Below are 17,034 nucleotides of genomic sequence, written 5' to 3' on the forward strand. Positions count from 1 at the left end.
AAGTTCTCTGTGCAATACAGAGAGTGCTAGGAATTCATGGGATTCTGTTAATAATATACTGAAATTCTGCCAGCAGGGACAAGGAGGCAATTATTCTTTTGTATAAGGTAATGGTGAGGCTGCACCTTAAGTAGTGTATACATGTCTCGAAGCCTCATTTTAAGTTGAGAAACTGTTGGAATGGGTGCAGAGAATCGCAACAAGATTAGCCAAGGACACAAAAGGATATTCGAATCATGAAACACAAAAAGATATTCCTACCATGACCTCAGTTTTGCAAACTGCAGCACTTGGAAACCAAGCACCTGCTATGACACCTGACCGAAGTGTTTAAGGCTTTAAATGGATTAAGTAAACTAAATGATAATAGCAACCTTACTCTTTCTGAGAGAACACACATAGGGGGACATGAATTGAAAACTGATGTCTGCAATATAGATGTGCTAAAATTTGCTTCTGACTGGAGGGAGAGTAGCTGTTTGTTGGAATAAACTTCCATCTGGTGTTCTAGAAGTGAATAAATTTAAGAATTAGACGAATTATTAGAAGGTATGGGCAGATGAGGTGGGTAGTTTTTTTTTTTTTTTTTTGCTAATGCTGTGTAAGCTCGCTTCCTTTGATTATTTGCTAACACTAATGAAAATGCACAAGATTCCAATCTGGTCAGCACAGAGGCCATCTGCTGCTTTCACATATACAAGATTTGAAACAATTAAAAAATATGATCTGAAAGAATGTGTATAATGAGATATTTCAATAAAATCAATAAGATAAAGAGGGCATTTGCAATTTAATTTTCTGTTTGTCTGAGTAGTTCATGAATTTTAACACTTTTATTATATTTAGGCACCAATTATCACAGGCTAGAATATATTATAATGTTTTTTTCAGTCCAAGAATTCCTATTAATAAAATAATTTCTGTAAAAGCAGGTAAGGCACTACAGAAACCAAACACCCACCAATACAAGTTGCAATCCCAACTGTCAGCAATGAAAAAAGCTAAAGCAACACATGCACTAGAATGAGCTAAAATAGCTGATATATATGTTAAGGAAAGCAATTCTATATGATTTCTAACAAGCACAATACATTAACTTAATAAAAATTAGCAGGAATTTTGAAAAATAAAAATTATTGAATTTTATTTTTAATGAAAAACATGTTAAAAAATTAACTGTTCACCTTCTCCAACAGATGGGTGTGCCAAATCTTTTTAAAGATTCCCTTTATTCTTTAAAAGGATCCACAAAATATCAACTACCAAGTGCACAGAAATGTGATTTTATGTTTCTGTTAGCCATTTTCTAAATAAAAGTTACCAAAAAGTATACAGAAATATATATACAATCAAGAAATTTTTAAATGAATAATCCAAATATTTCGTATTTCCTAGTAATTTCACAAATGGATCGTTTTTAATGCAGCACTATCCAAAATAGTTATACTGTAGTATAAATTCCACATCAAAGAATATTAAGAATCATCAAATAAAGTTTCCTTTATGTGATGATTCTTAATACATGAAGAATCTCTGCTGATAATCAGATCAAGAATATTGCTTTCTCTTGTTGTTTCTATAACATATTGGTGTAGAAAGCAGACATCCAGCAAAATAAGAAATGTTTTGTTCCTGAGCAAGCTGCCTATCTATGAGTTCTAACTCATAAATCTAGGTTAAAAGAGAACAGTAATTCCAGGATAACATTCAACTGTGCAGTAGTTAGCAGACAATGAAAAAGACCTGGGGATAGTTATGAAGTCAGACATGGTCTCTGTGAAGTGCAGATGGGTTGCTATGGCAGCTCATGCCATTTTGTTAATGATATACAGGAATTTTGCCAGCAGAGATATGGAAGTAATGATAAGGCAGCACATTAAATACTATACACAGATTTGGAAACCTCATTTTAGGAAGGATGTGGATAAGTTGGAGTACAGAGAAGAGCACCAGGATTAGTTAAGGGCATAAAAGGGTAATCATCTGCTAGAGCTGATTAAGGAAATCCCAGAAAAAATTTAAAAAAATATCCAAATTTTCTTTTTTCCCCCCTAAGAACTATACATAACCACTTGATCTAACAAAATTTCAAGGGTCATACTGTACATTAAAAGTTACTATCTATATAATGTTGGTGTAGATACACCATAGATAACTCTTAAGAAACTATGATGGTAGTGTGGGAGGCATCATTTTCTCTGTATCTCATATTGTGCTCTTCCTTCACGAGTTGCCATGATATTGCACTACCTTGAATAAGTAACGCTTCACTAATTATTCTCAGTGAGTACTACCACCCAGACGGCACCATTTCAGAGCTATTGGCCTATCATCGGTGGGTGGGCAGGTACCCTGGTATTGCAGACATAACAACCCAGTTGTGAAGATATGTCTGCAATACCAGGGTATCTACCCACCCACCGATGATAGGCCAATAGCTTTGAAATGGTGCCGTCTGGGTGGTAGTACTCACTGAGAATAAGTAGCAATATTCTTCTCTATCAGTGAAGCATTACTTATTCAGGGTAGTGCAATATCATGGCAACTCGTTGTGAAGGAAGAGCAGATATGAGATACAGAGCAAATGATGCCTCCCAAACTACCATTGTAGTTTCTTAAGAGTTATCTATGGTGTATCTACACCGACATTATACAGATATTAAACTCTTACTCTTAACGTATTATGCCTTGTGCATTTAGTTATTTTTAAATATTAAAGGTTACAGACACAATTCTTCGCTTGAATCAGTCCCAAATTAGTGACATAAACTAACCTAACCTTTTTTTTGACTAACCAAATATGAAAGCCGCAAGGAAGGAAAAAGTATTGAAATTGTTTGCTCTAAAAGAAAATCCAAGTTGAAAAAACATACAAACCATTGTTATTAGTGGGTGAAAAAAAAAAAAAAAAAATGTAAAAACTTAATTCAGAATTTTCTCCAAAATTGGTGGTTGCATACCACAAGAAGCAATTAACACAACCTGGCTAAATTTATTAATAATTGGTTGCAGCTTTCGTCTGGGACACGCATGGTTTAAGAAAATACAAAATCTAGAAAAAGCATATAGCAAAAAAAAATACTACTTTTCATCCTAGTACATTTCAAACAAAGACTTAAATAATTTTACATGCAATAGTATATTTAATTTTTTTCTTAACTATAAATACTGAAGTTAAAACCTAGGGCCTGTTTAGTTTCATTACATAATAAAAGGGTATTTTTTTCTTGTTACCGTTTAAAGCTATGAATGGACTGAGTAAGCCAACTGTTGATAATATCCTTACTCTTTCTCAGAGAACACACATAAGATCGAAAAAATTAAATTGGGGAAAATTTGTTGAAAGATAAACATGAAATGTTTATCTTTTTACTGTATGCAATAAAGAGTTCTTAAAGTTGCTTTCAGCAAGTATGACGTTAATGGATTGTTGTAATAAACTTCCATTTGGTGTTATGGAAGTTGGTAGTGTGAATAAATTTAGGAGAAATTATACTAGGGGGTCTGGACAGGTAACGTGGAAATTGTTTTTTTTTTATTATTTATATATATAATTTTTGGTTGATGCTGTAAGTTTGCTTCCTTGCATCAGTTACTAACACAAAGTAGGGTGTGCATTCTAAGGCAACTAGCATTAGTGCCCAGATACAATCCATTCAATTTTTGTAATGAAATGGAATAGGGTTACCAGCTGTAAGTTTTTGATAAACTGTTGAATGCCAACGAACCCTTACAATTAAATAAAAACTAACCTTGAAAACGTTTCACGTTAAAATTTTGCGTGTATCTGTATTATTTCTTTAAATGCCGCTTCATATCAAACAATTTTTGTGAGTGGTTTCACAAGCAGGTGATAATTTAAAAAAAAAATCAGAGTTTTGTGAAAAATATAAATAGATCGCTATAAATTAGGAAGATTGTTAGTAAGGATCACGTAGCGAGTTAGTTAAAAAATTTGTTTGGCTAAGCCCCCCCCCCCATCTAGGTTTGAAATATTTCTCCGCATTTGCATCAACAGTTCTGGCAACTAAATATGACAATCTGGAGGGAAAAAAAATTTAAATAACCCATTCATATTATTTATGAATCGTCATCAAAAAATAACAAATAAACCATGCAGTGTTCGAAAAAATGAACAACGAAGGAAATAAGCAAGCTAAAGGATACATATAAGGGCTTGTACCGGAAAAAACATTGATAGTCCTGAAAAGAATCCTATCAGTTCAAAAATAATCAGGCACAAACCCAAAGAAAGTCCAACAAGCAATTCTCTATCCTTAGCTTTATAATCGCCATCACTATAAGACCATGGTAGGCATGCCAAAACATTTTCTTCTCTTGACCACAGAATTGTAATTAATATAACAAGGTGGGCTACTGTTGTCAAAAATCTAGCAGGTATAAGTCCTGTGATTTCCATTAATTACATTCCCTTTTGTACATAAATAAACTAAAAAAATATTACAAGCAACATTGAATATATTTCAGATACTGTATTAGAAAACAAATTCAATACACACTCTCGACAACAGTATTTCCCGCCAGCCACAGAGTAGTAAGATATTATACTGCTGTGCTGCCAGTCAAAATAAAAATCACATCATTAGAAAGACACTACTCATGTTACTGTTCTGCAATACAGATTACGTTACATATAAAGCCGCTGAAAAGTTACAGAGCTTTGGAAACAAATAAGGCTCGGAATCAAACGAAGACACCGGAACACAGTCTCGATTTGTCAGAAGCATCGGCAATACTGGATTTAGGTAGTCTGGGGCAGAGAGAAGTAAGATACAGAGTGGACTCTTGCTCAATTCATCCCAGCGCCCTCACTTTCAGAACACGAAACTAACGCGGCGATCTGTGGCCATCAAAACTCACTGAGTAATAGCTCGCATGCCCAACGCTAATAAAGTTGCTTCTGTGTCTCGATTTCTAGTGTTCGTTGAACGTAGAAATTTTGTTACTACTCTGTGGTCTAGGGCACAGAGTAATAACATACAGAGCGGGCACTCCCATAGACGACACTGCGAAGAAATTCGGGAATTTTTTTGGCTGGTGCAGCTTAAGCTTCAGGCTTCCTTGCACCATACGGCTAATAATAATAATATCTTACTTCTCTGTGGTCAGGAGTACATATTTTTAGAGGTCTTAAAAGTAATGACGTTTGGGCCTTACTTGAAGTTCCAGAACAATGCAATCGAAACTGCATTATTCCGGAAACCCCAAAACGCAAGTACGGCAGAGAAATTGCACCATTGAACCTCTATAAATCTGGCCTTGAGCATTGGTAATGTCATATACATGCTTCATTATTAAAAATAAGATATTATGTTAAGGAGCGTTCCGGTTTGTAAAATATTCCATTTTTACCCATGGTACAATAAACACTACCTGCAAAAAGGTATGGGGCACCCGCTTTTCATAGTTAATTGGACCTTCTTACAAAAGATGTGACTCGGGCCGGATTTCCAAATAAGTATTACTGCTGGATATCACACTTCTGGTTTCTCGATACACACAATTGCTGAAAGCCTACTTCGTGGGGTAGCACAGTTGGTAGAACCGCGTCCTCTCCAGACCCAGTGGACAAGTCTTAAAATTCCCTAAAAGGCCGTTTTATGGTTCTTTTTTACAACTAGCTGAGCTAGACGATCTCAGGCGAAGGCATTATTATTATTATTATTACTTTAGGGTTTCCCGTAATTAAATACATTAACCTGTATTTGTGTCTGTAAATTGCGTATGTTCTATGGTCGTTTTGCCTGTTTTGCTGGACGAAAAACCCCAGTTATTGGGTAGAAAAACCTTGCTATCTACGCCTGAGACCGACTAACTCAGCCACGGAGTGAAAAAAGCCCATTAAAGTTCCTCGCGTCATCGACGGGATTCGAACCCACGCCTTTTCCACCTGGTGTAAGGCGAAGGCAGTATGGTTTTTTCTCCCGGAAACTCGGGTTTTTCGTCCGTCGAACAGAAAATCGACCACAGAACACATGCCATTTACAGACAGTAACGCGAAGCAATACTGCCTTAGACGCTGATGCTTCTAAAACTCTACATCATTCAAAGCTGGTCAAGTAATCCATAGGAACACAGAAGAATAGTTCCATATAACCATCGGAAAGGTAGTACGACCTCATCAGACAGTGCAGCACCATCAATGTCCTTGTGAAAATACAGGTGGTGTGCAGAGTCTGACCATACAACAACCTTTCAGGGTGCCTTTGACATAATTTTGTGGCCAAGTGTGCTAATAAGCACCAGGGCTTTTGATCCATCCATGAAGATGTACACTGTAGGAGAGAATTCATGGGATACCTGGTTCCCGGGCAACGGGAACCAGGTATCCCATGAACGTCCACTAGCGAGAGGGATGACACTGTCATCCCTCTCGCTAGTGGACGAACCTACCGCTTGGCAGGTACAGGATCACTTGGATAACTCTAGCGTTTTCTGTTGCCCAAATGCAACAGTTGTGCGTATTCACTTGCCCATAACCCCAGGGGCTCACATCTGGTGAGTATCGGCTTGACACACCCAGGGTCCTGAGCTGGATATCATCATTCTTCTCTTTCTTGGTGATTCCCTTTTGACTCTCTCTCTCTCTCTCTCTCAGGGTAACTCAAGAATTTTTTTTTTTTTTTTGGCTGGTGCAGCATAAGTCTCAGGCTTCCTTGCACCATATAGCTAGTAAAAATATAAATAATAATAAAAGCAGAAGTGGGCTTCATCACTCCAAAGGATGTTCCATGGCCAAGTGATATCCACTGTCATTCGCGTCAGAAACTGAAGTGCGTATGTGAAACGAATATCTGCATCACCATGCTTTAGTTGCTGTAGCATGTGTATCTTGTAAGGACAGTACCGCAACACCTGACGCATTACTAGCCCTACAAATTATTATATTAGGACCATCCGTAATTTCTTACATCTACCCATATATTTATTTGTCTGTAAATTGCGTGTGTTCTCTGGTCGATTTTCCTGTTTTGTGGGCGAAAAACCCGAGTTGCTGGGGGGGGGGGGGAGAGGAATGTTGCTATCTTCGCTTGACATTCAGTAACTCAGCCAAGGAGTGAAAAAAGCCCATTAAAGTTCCTAGCGTCATCAACGGGATTCACCGGGTCTTTTCCACCCGGTGTGGGGAGGACGGTGATGATACCGTGCAGACCAGGGCTGTGGACATTTCCATTTTAAGACACCAAATCCTACCACTACCTGTGCCGCAACACATCCGTGGCTAGGGTCTCAATTTAATGGTATCTGAATCTTAGAGTTTTATAATTTAAAAATTTGAACTAAAAAAAAAATATTCAAACTTTAAGCCACTTAGTCTGCTCTGAGGAGGACAAACTTTATTATGTTAACCGGGTTAACTGCCAGCCATAATCAATGCAGTTTCCATCCATGCTTCGTGGAGACGGGCCTCTACTATCTATTAGACTTTGCCGTCTCTTAAAAACTTTAACAAATTCATTAAAATAAGAAAATTGTATTTTATTAGCAAACAGGACACTCAGCTCAGCTTCATCCAAGCAACCCATACATCTTTCAAGTCTAGATCTTATATATCTGTGTAGAGAACACAATCTAACATAATATGGCTGGAAGTTTCTTCACTTCCACATATGCATCGCCCCGATTCTTGAAGACCCAGCTCAAAATGTCTCAGCCTTAATTCATGCCCGGTTATTAAGAAGGTTGCCATTAACCCAAACTGCAGCCAAGGCTTTTTACTGGTGCCCACTATATTTATATTAGGAAGAAACAAATAAGTTTGTCTTCCTTTATTTGAATTAAGTCCTGCCATTTGTTGTGAATCTCACTTATTATTCTCGTCTTTTCTATACGTATGTCATTTCTGGTATATACATGTTCCTCATTCGGGCATGAACCTATATCAAGAACAACTTTACGTATATTGTTTTTGGTAAAGAATAATAGGACTTTTAGCAATATCTCGAAGTAGGCCGGCATCCTTCCTGCAACCAACTGCAAAGCGTCAGAGGAAACCGTCTGCCATGCCCTGGTGACTCCCAATAATGCAAATCTTTGTGCCTGGGTTAAGTACTTATGGACCATCACAGTTATTACTGTACGTACCCAAGCCCCAGAAGCATAGGTCACGATAGGGACAAATAAGCAGTTATAGGGTGATTCACTACCAGTGCGACAAACTTGCAGGAGATGTAGGGGGCACAAAGACGAATCGGAATCACATAGCATTGCAGGGTCCGAAATGCCTTCGTCATGCAGTAGAGGACGTTGAACGGGAGGTCGCGTGAACAGCGATCCCACTGGAAGTCAGCATTTGCGAACCGTTTCTGTTGAAGAAACCAAGTAGCAAAAGTCCTCCGGAGTGGATAATCAGCAGGCTCCAATGATTGGACGCGTTGCAGATGGTATGAACTCATTTGGTTTGTTGACAGTATCCTCCATACAGTGGATTGGGAAATACCCAATTGTTGCCCTATCGCTCGAGTACTCGTACTCGGATTGCCTTCTGCAAGACGTAGGACATTCTCCTCATTGTCTGGCATCCTCGTCGTTCGCTCTCGATTCGTGGTACCTCTCGTGAAACAACCAGTCTCACGTAACCTTCTGTGCACACGTGCGAAAATCGTATGATGAGGAACACACCTGTGCGGGAAACGTTCCTGGTACAAGCGCAGAGCGGCGCGCCCGTTACAGTCCGCAGTTCCATACGCGAGGTGCATGTCGGCCAGTTCAACGTTTGAATACTCGTTCATCCTACTGCCTCGGGAACCGGTTCACAAATGCCGACTTCCAGCGGGATCGCTGTTCACGCGACCTCCCGTTCAACGTCCTCTACCGCATGACGAAGGCATTTCGGACCCTGCAATGCTATGTGATTCCGATTCGTCTTTGTGCCCCCCTACATCTCCTGCAAGTTTGTTGCACTGGTAGTGAATCACCCTGTATAAAAAATTCAGTGAATGTCCTGTTATGCCCCAATCAGCACTAACTACTCTTCGGACACCGGCATACAAGAGCCTTATCTTAATTTTTAAGTATTTTGTATGTTCTGTAAAAAGTCTTTTTTCCAACTGGCGGCCCAAGTACTTAGTCATCCTGACATATCTAACGAGATCCCCATTCAGCCGCAAGGTGGGTGGTGGGTTCATGTTCAGCCTACCCTTTAAGAGCATTTGAACAGTTTTACCAATCGAAATTTCCAATTTGTTTTGGTAGCTCCAATCACTTAGTAAACTTAGAGTACACCCAGCCCTAGCCTCTATCTGAGAGCGAGATACTCCATGTACTAATATAACTGGTCATCGGCATACGCTATGCATTGTACTCCATCAATCTCTTTCTCTAGGAAGGTATCAAACATTATGTTCCAGACAAAAGGGCCCATCACCGAGCCCTGAGGGCAGCCTCACCACATTTCCTTTTCTAACTGCTCGTACTTATTTCTTACCAATATTTTCCTTTGACTAAAGTAGTCTTTTATAACTTTATACATAATCCTAGTACAACCTGTTCTTCGTATTCTAGACAAGATGCTTTCCCACCAGAGTCTGTGAAATGCACCACAGAAGTCCATGAATATGGCCAGTACATACTTAGTATTACTCTCCTCATGTTCTGGTTAGTCTATATACTGCGTCCTCAGTACTTTTACCATTTTTTATAACCAAACTGGTTTTCTGAGGACAGACTTATTTTCATAATTAATCATCAGCCGGTTTACACACAGCTTTTCATAAACCTTTCCCATCACAGAGAGGGGAGCAATGGGTCGGTATGCGCCAGTCTCATTTAGTAATCTATCTGTACCTTTTATCAACAGCTTCACATGTGCAACCTTCCAGCTCCTAGAAAATGCACCCCCTCTCGGGCACTTATATTATAAAGCCACAAAAATCTGCGGAGTCAGCATAAACGCTTTCTTCAATGCAACTACTTCAATTCTATCAAGGCCCAGAGACTTACCATCCTTTGCCAGGTTCACAGCGGACTCAACTTCCTGCGTGTTAAACCAACGTTCCACTTCTTCCTTTTAAGCACTCATCGTATTCTATTAGACTATTTCCAGTCGGCGTATTCTCCTCTTGGTCTAAGCTTGGAAAAAGATCACCAAGTATCCTGTACTGTTTCTTTCCACCCTAACGTTTGATCGCCCTCAGTTCCTAACGTAGTGGTTACATTGCTTAAATTTACATTTTTCTTGGAATTTAAAATTTTATATATGGTACCCCATAGGTCTCGGAATCCTTGCTCCTCGACATACATCTTCCAGTGATTACTCTTGGAATCATTTATTTCCTCAATATACATTCTCCTTTTTTCTTGATATATATACCTCTATAATTTATCACAATATCTAAATTACCTCTTCCCCGATGCTTTTGACATATCCCCCTTAATTTATTTAACTCCTTTCTCATCTTTGTGAGCTCATTAGTCCACCAAAAGACCGACCACAGGGCTGTGGATAAGTGTAAAGTGTAGTGTTCATTGTCTAACGGCCCCAGGGGTTTCCCCCATCTCCGTGTTGGACTTCACAGTGTTCTGTGTTTGTGAAACACAGAACACTGTGAAGGCCAGAGATTTTAAAAAGTGTGAGGTACATGTTTATGTTGTGTTGTTCCTCTGACCTTTTAGCCGTTGGGTCCCTAGCTGTTGCCCACACTTAGCCCCGAGGTGTCAGGTCAGGCATAGAGGGATCGCATTAGAAGTAAGTACTCTGGTAGGCCCTGCCACCTAATTTCCTAAGATTTCAGTGGCAAGGGCCTAAAAAAAAAATTATAAAAAATAAATAAATAAATAAAAATAAAAATTACAAAAAAATAAAATAAATAAAATAAAAAAGTTAAATAAAAAAAATTAAATAAAAAAATAAAAATAATAAAAATAAAATAAAAAAATTAAAAATAAAAATAAAATAAATAATTTAAAAAAAATTGTAATAATAATAATAAAAATAAATAAATAAAGTAAAAAAGGGGGAAAAAATAAAAATAAAATAAATAATTTAAAAAAAATTGTAATAATAATAATAAAAATAAATAAATAAAGTAAAAAAAGGGGGAAAAAATAATAAAAAATAAAAATAAAAAAAATAAAACACATATTTAGTTGGAGTAGGGGTGAAGAATGAGGAAGGGGAAGACATAGAAATGTGGGGATGATAGGGAAGGCAACCCCAGAAAGGTCAGTGGGGACTGGCCCCACCAGGAGAAAAAGGGGGTGGGAGGGGGAGGGGGAGGAGACAGAAACCCGTCCCCTCCCTCTCCATACCAGGGGAGGGGGAATTAAAGTGAACCAAGTTAGAGTACCCGGTTCGGAAAGCTAGTTGGCCAAGAAAAGCAGTTGACATCTAATGGCATGCCGGTGGCATTGTCAGTCTTTATCTAGGAGATTGTCTTATTTATCACATCCGTGAGAATCAAGTCCAGAAGTATACGAACCTTTTGTCTTTCTTAGATTGTCTTAATTTGTGGGTTGTCTCTATTCAAAGGTCAGCATTACCATAATTGGTGTGAACCAATGATGGTAATGCTGTTCAAGTTTAGCTGCCTTGTTCCAGTACCATCTGGGTCCCTGGGTTCATTTAGTAGAGAGTTATCACGTTGCTGCGATTAGTTGTCTTCTCAAGAAAAGCCGCTGTAGGGCTATGGATAAATCAAATTACTATATTAGGGTTACCCGTAAATGATTACATTAACCCGTATTCGTGTCTGTAAATTGCGTGTGTTCTCTGGTCGATTTGCCTGTTTTGCCGGACGAAAAAACCTCAGTTTTTGAGGGAAAAAAACTTTGCTATCTACGCCTGAGACCGACTAAATCAACCACGGAGTGAAAAAAGCCCACTAAAGTTCCTCGCGTCATCGACGGGATTCGAACCCGGGCCTTTTCCACCCGGTGTGGGGAGGACGGTGACGATACCACTGTGCTACCCACGCAGACTAGGGCTGTGAATATTATTATTATTATTATTATTATTTATTGTAAACGAATTCTCTTGATAAATAAAATTGTATTGTATTGTATTGTATTATTATTATTATTATTATTATTATTATTATTATTATTATTATTATTATGTATAAGGTGGCACCTAGACTTCCGTCTATCTCCACCTGATAAAGTTGACTTTGTGCAGAACCTCTGCAAAATAGACCTGTATGGAAGGTCTCTTCGCCACCAGGGAGAAGCTGTCACCTGCACAGCCGGTCCCCGTTGGCGAATAGACCCTAATGGCCACCCATATTCATTTGGTGCTGGGCCTGGTCTTCTATTTTAAGTGCCTCATGCACAAAAATCCCGCACCCACCGGAAGTAGTGCTATACCGGTGGGTGCCACAGGGCTGTGGATATTCATTTAAAGCGCCTGAGCCCACCACTACCTGTGCAGCTGCACATCCGTGGCTTTCGTCTCATCGTAGACTGGCATCAGAATTAGAAGATTAAATTTAGTTAAATTTTAAACTGAAAGTTAAAACTGAACTCAACAATATATTGGCCATTTAGCCCGCTCTTAGGAACAATATGTTTGTTCTTTTACATATCTTGATGAGAGCGGTTTCCATCCCTGGGAGACAGGCCACTACTATCTAGCAGACTTTTTCTTCTCCGAAAAACTGCGCTTATAAATTCATTAAAGAAATTAAAGTTCCTTCTACAAGAAAACAGAACACTGAGACGATCCCATTCCATCGACTCACCAATTGAGCATTCTAATACATTTCTAAAATCACTATACTGAGCACATTCAAACATTATATGTTCAGAAGTCTCCACACCGCCACAGGTGCAGAGATCAGACTCTCTAAGTCCAAGTTCAAACAGCCTTTTAGCTAAGCCATGACCAGTCATCAAAAACATAGCATTTAAGCCAAATTGGAGCCATGGTTTTGTTTTTAAATTAATAGTGTGAACTGATGGTAAGAACATGTAAGACTGCCTGCCCTTTTCAGAATTTTGCCAATTCTGTTGCCAAAGATTTTCTATCTCAAGAATAATCCTTTTCTTTTCTAGCTTTAGATCATTTCTTGAATATATATAATTTTCTTCTAGGCAGGAAGAAACTCCTAATATCGTTTTTCTTATATTATTCTTGGTGTAGTACATCATTCCAGCTAATAAAACATTATATAAAGCTGGAATTCTGCCCGCAACTACCTGTAAGGCATCAGTCGAGGGATAGATAGAGAAATAGATAGAGAGAGGGCTGTGGATAGAGAAAGGTGGTGGATGAACGTGGCCGTCGACATCTGTCTCGCATTGTTTCAGCCGACCGGAGAGCGACAGTGGAACAAATCACAGCCGACTTCAACGAGGGAGGGAGGTGCCAGAAACGTCTCCACCAAGTCTATCAGGCGATCAATAGCCGTAATAAGTTATGGGAGCCGCCGACCCACCAGAGTCCCATAGCTAACACCACGACACAAGAATCTATGCCTCAACTGGGCGAAAGAACATCGGCACTGGATCTTGGATAATTGCAGACGAGTCCCATGGTCCGATGAGTCCCGTTTCCAGTTATTTCGAGCGGACGGGAGGGTGCGTATCTGGCGGAAATCGCCCGAAACTTTGCACCCATCATGTTAACAAGGAACTGTTCAGGCAGGTGGATGGTCGGTAATGGTCTCGGGCATGTTGGGACCTCTGGTACGTCTAGACGCATCTCTAAATGGTCCAGGTTACATATCCATCCTTGCAGACCATCTCCATCCCTTCATGGTCATTGTGCACCCACAGGGCAATGGACTCTTCCAGAAGGACAATGCACCTCCCCACAGAGCCGTGTTCAAAGAGCATTCAGAGTGCATTCAGGTTCAAAGAGCATTCAGCAGATTTTACCACCATGCAATGGCCTCCCCGTTCACCGAATATGAAACCTGTGGAACATCTTTGGGACGCTGTGGAAAGGTCCATTCGAGCTTTGGATCCTCCACCCAAGAATGCGAAGGAATTATGGACAGCGGTGCAGCAAGCGTGGATGAAAATGTCTGTGGAACGCTTTCGTGAACTAGTAGACTCAATGCCTCGCCGTGTGACTGCCCTTATCCGGCGAAAGGTGGGTCTACCCGTTACTAGGTAGGTATCGCATGATTTCTGTCCATTCAGTATACTGTACATTGTTATTTTGCAAGAGGCAAAAGCTGGTGATGTAAAACAATTATCCTTTAAAGACACAAATGTTAATACTATTGTACATGTTAGTACAAATAATGTTAATGGCAGGTATTCTGAAGCTTTACTTTACAAACTAGCTGATGGTCAGTAAAAAAGTGTGAGCTAGGGCTTAATTTTAAAGTGTCTGGAATTTTGTCAAAAATGATAGGGGGAAGTTTATGATGAGAAACTTGCCTATCCATTTGGCCATGGAGATTGTGCATGGTTCAGGGAAAAGAATTTATAGGAGTGTTTTTAAAGAGATTGGGTACAATTGAATAGAAGAGGGGCGAGGATAATTTCTGATAATACCGATAAAATATAAGGGTGGACTGGAAAACTGCCAATTTTGGGGCAAGGTAGGTATACTGGCTATTAATTTAATTCCAGCCATAAGCAGAGGTGGAATTAATTCTATTTTGACATACAATTGCTTAAAAAGCACACATTTACTTACTTGTACACTAATGGAAGGAGTAAAATCAATAAATTTTATGAGTTTGAAATGGACACGGTCAACTCAGCGACCTTTCCCCGCTCCTCTCTGTTTCAATCTCTAGTAGGCCCCCCCTTCTCTGTGGCCTGCTCTTATTTAACTATATTCTGTCCCAGGGGGCGGTTTCTATCCCCTCCCCCTCCCTGCTTCTCTTTTTTCTCCTGGTGGAGCTTATCCCCACTGACCAGTTTGGGGTTGTCCTCCCTATCATCCCCATGTTTCTACCTGTATCCCCCCCCTAGTTCAGACTCTACTCCTACTCTAACTTGTCGCATTTTTTTTTACTTTATCTATTTTATTTATATTCAATTTTTTAAAATTATTATTTCTTTAATACAGTGGTTCCCAACCTGTGCTCCGCAGCGCCCTAAGGGCTCCGCGTACACTTCAGTCGAGATTATCTACCTTTTACCAGACAGCCAACTTAGACTCTCCAAAGCAGTATGGCTTTAAGCCAGGATGCTCCACTGAAGACGCTATGAACAATCTCCTCAAAACAGCAAAGTCAACCACAGAAAAATATCTACTGGCTATCTCCATTCACTTTTCTGGTGCCTTCGATTCCATCTGGTGGCCCAGCACTGTCATGAGATTACGTCAACTCAATATTCCACTCAACTTCTACCGTCTCCATAACTACCTCTTCAATCACTCTGTAACTGTTCAAACAAATTTTCAGAAAACTTCCCGACCAGTTGTTAGAGGGTGTCCACAGGGCTCAGTTCTTGGCCCCTACTTTTGGAACTCAATACTAGATGAATTTCTTCTTATGGATCTAGGCCCTGTGGACTGCATGGCCTACGGAGATGACCTCATCCTCCTTATCAAAGCTCATTCTAGAACTCAGCTTGAGCAAACTGCCTCCCTTGCCTTAACGATCCTCCAAAATTGGGCAAACAACCACATTCTGGAGAAAAAAACGTAGACTATCCTCCTCGAAGGATCCTTGGACATAAGAAGACTGCCCCAAATTAAAATCTCTGGGCAGACATTGCAACTCAAATATCTAGGAGTAACCTTTGACTCCCAGTTAACGTTCTTACCCCATCTTAATTACCTCTCCAACAAAATAAGTCGTTATATCGCCATGATCGTAAGAATTAGCAGGGCAGACTGGGGTTTGAAGAGGACGCTCATGCTACTTTACAAAACCATATTAACAGCTGTGTGCTATGGTGCAGGCATATGGTTCTCTCGTGCCCTCATTGCATGTGTCAAGCAAAGCTACATACAATTCAACGCAATATCTTACTCACTGTGACCAGAGCTTGCCACACAGTCAGTAATCATGCCCTGCAGGTCTTAGCAGATACTCTTCCTCTGGTTTTGGAGGTTATTCGTCGCGGCTTTGCATACCGCATAAAGAGAGGAATTCCCACCACCATTCTGGATATAACACTCGATCTAGCTAATGATCTAAAAAACGAAATGAATCAGATTTCCTCTAAGTTCTTCCAGCATTGGCAACAATCTTGAGAGCAAACAGCCGAAGGTGAAACAACTAAAAGATTTCTTCCACAAGTTACGATTATTGCACAAAAACCTCCGCCGTGGTACTCACCAGGCCTTCACGTCCCGTTCCTCCTCACTGGTCATGGATCGTTCTGGGCTAAGCTGCTTGCCCTGGGTCTCACTGATTCTCCTCTCTGCCCTTGCAAGTGACAACGAAGACTGGATTCACCTCATGTATAATTGCACTCTTTATGATTTATCCAGAAGTCTCCTAATTACCAGAACTGGAAATATACTCCATGGGCAGGAACATCTCTACATAATTGACGAAACCAACTACAAAGCCTTCACTACTTTTGTCCAGACTGTATTTGAAATGTGTCAAATCCACCTACAGCAAACTATTCAGCATACCCCCATCTTATAATGGACCCAAAACTCAATTCACAGAACATCTCCTGAATGGAATCAAAGAAAACACCAACAGGATATTGATCTTTATCCTGACATAACAGGAATCTCTCGACGTTCAAAAGGAAATTCTCTTACAAACCACCAACCCAAAAGAACTTTCTACAATAGATACAAGAACGCTAAGCAATCCTTGAGCTTCATGAATCTTTGTGTCTCCTCTCATCCCCTAACTTGAGTAGATCATCTAAATCCACTGCCCAGCGTGGGACACTGCTCATTACCTACAAGTTACTCTTGGCCGAAAAAGATTTAACTGGTGATACTGGGCCCTTGCCCAATGTGGGATCCACTCACTTGCTGGCACTTCTTCTCTTCGAGGTGTAGGACAATATCTGATTTTCCTACTTGAGTAGGAATTCGCATAAATACTCCTCCGGGAGTGGGAATGAGACCCCTTCTCCTATTTAAAAAAAAATCTTTTTTTTTGGGGGGCACTCCCTAGGAAGCTCAGGCTAACCCCG

General features: G+C 39.9%; 1 protein-coding gene across 1 annotated transcript; it reads right to left on the minus strand.

Annotated features, from left to right (window-relative positions):
- Positions 1-873: 873 nt before the first annotated feature.
- On the minus strand, positions 874-4,420 carry LOC150078805 (transmembrane protein 107-like). Its single transcript, XM_090382362.1, has 2 exons — positions 4,168-4,420; positions 874-1,037 (listed from the first exon to the last, which is right to left on the minus strand). Exons 1-2 carry the CDS (start codon positions 4,418-4,420, stop codon positions 874-876), a joined length of 417 nt encoding a protein of 138 aa, XP_090238488.1.
- Positions 4,421-17,034: the final 12,614 nt, after the last annotated feature.

Source organism: Mastigoproctus giganteus, chromosome 10, assembly GCF_048544385.1.
Source record: "Mastigoproctus giganteus isolate SK-2022 chromosome 10, ASM4854438v1, whole genome shotgun sequence".
Lineage (NCBI taxonomy): Eukaryota > Metazoa > Arthropoda > Arachnida > Uropygi > Thelyphonidae > Mastigoproctus > Mastigoproctus giganteus.

What these genes read in the sequence shown, in the direction of transcription:
- LOC150078805 (XM_090382362.1), bottom strand. Translation starts at nt 4,420, where the DNA reads ATGGAAATCACAGGACTTATACCTGCTAGATTTTTGACAACAGTAGCC. An exon ending in TCCGGTACAAGCCCTTATAT is followed by an intron (nt 1,038 to 4,167) that starts GTATCCTTTAGC and finishes CATATATATCAG; the next exon opens with CTATTTTAGCTCATTCTAGT.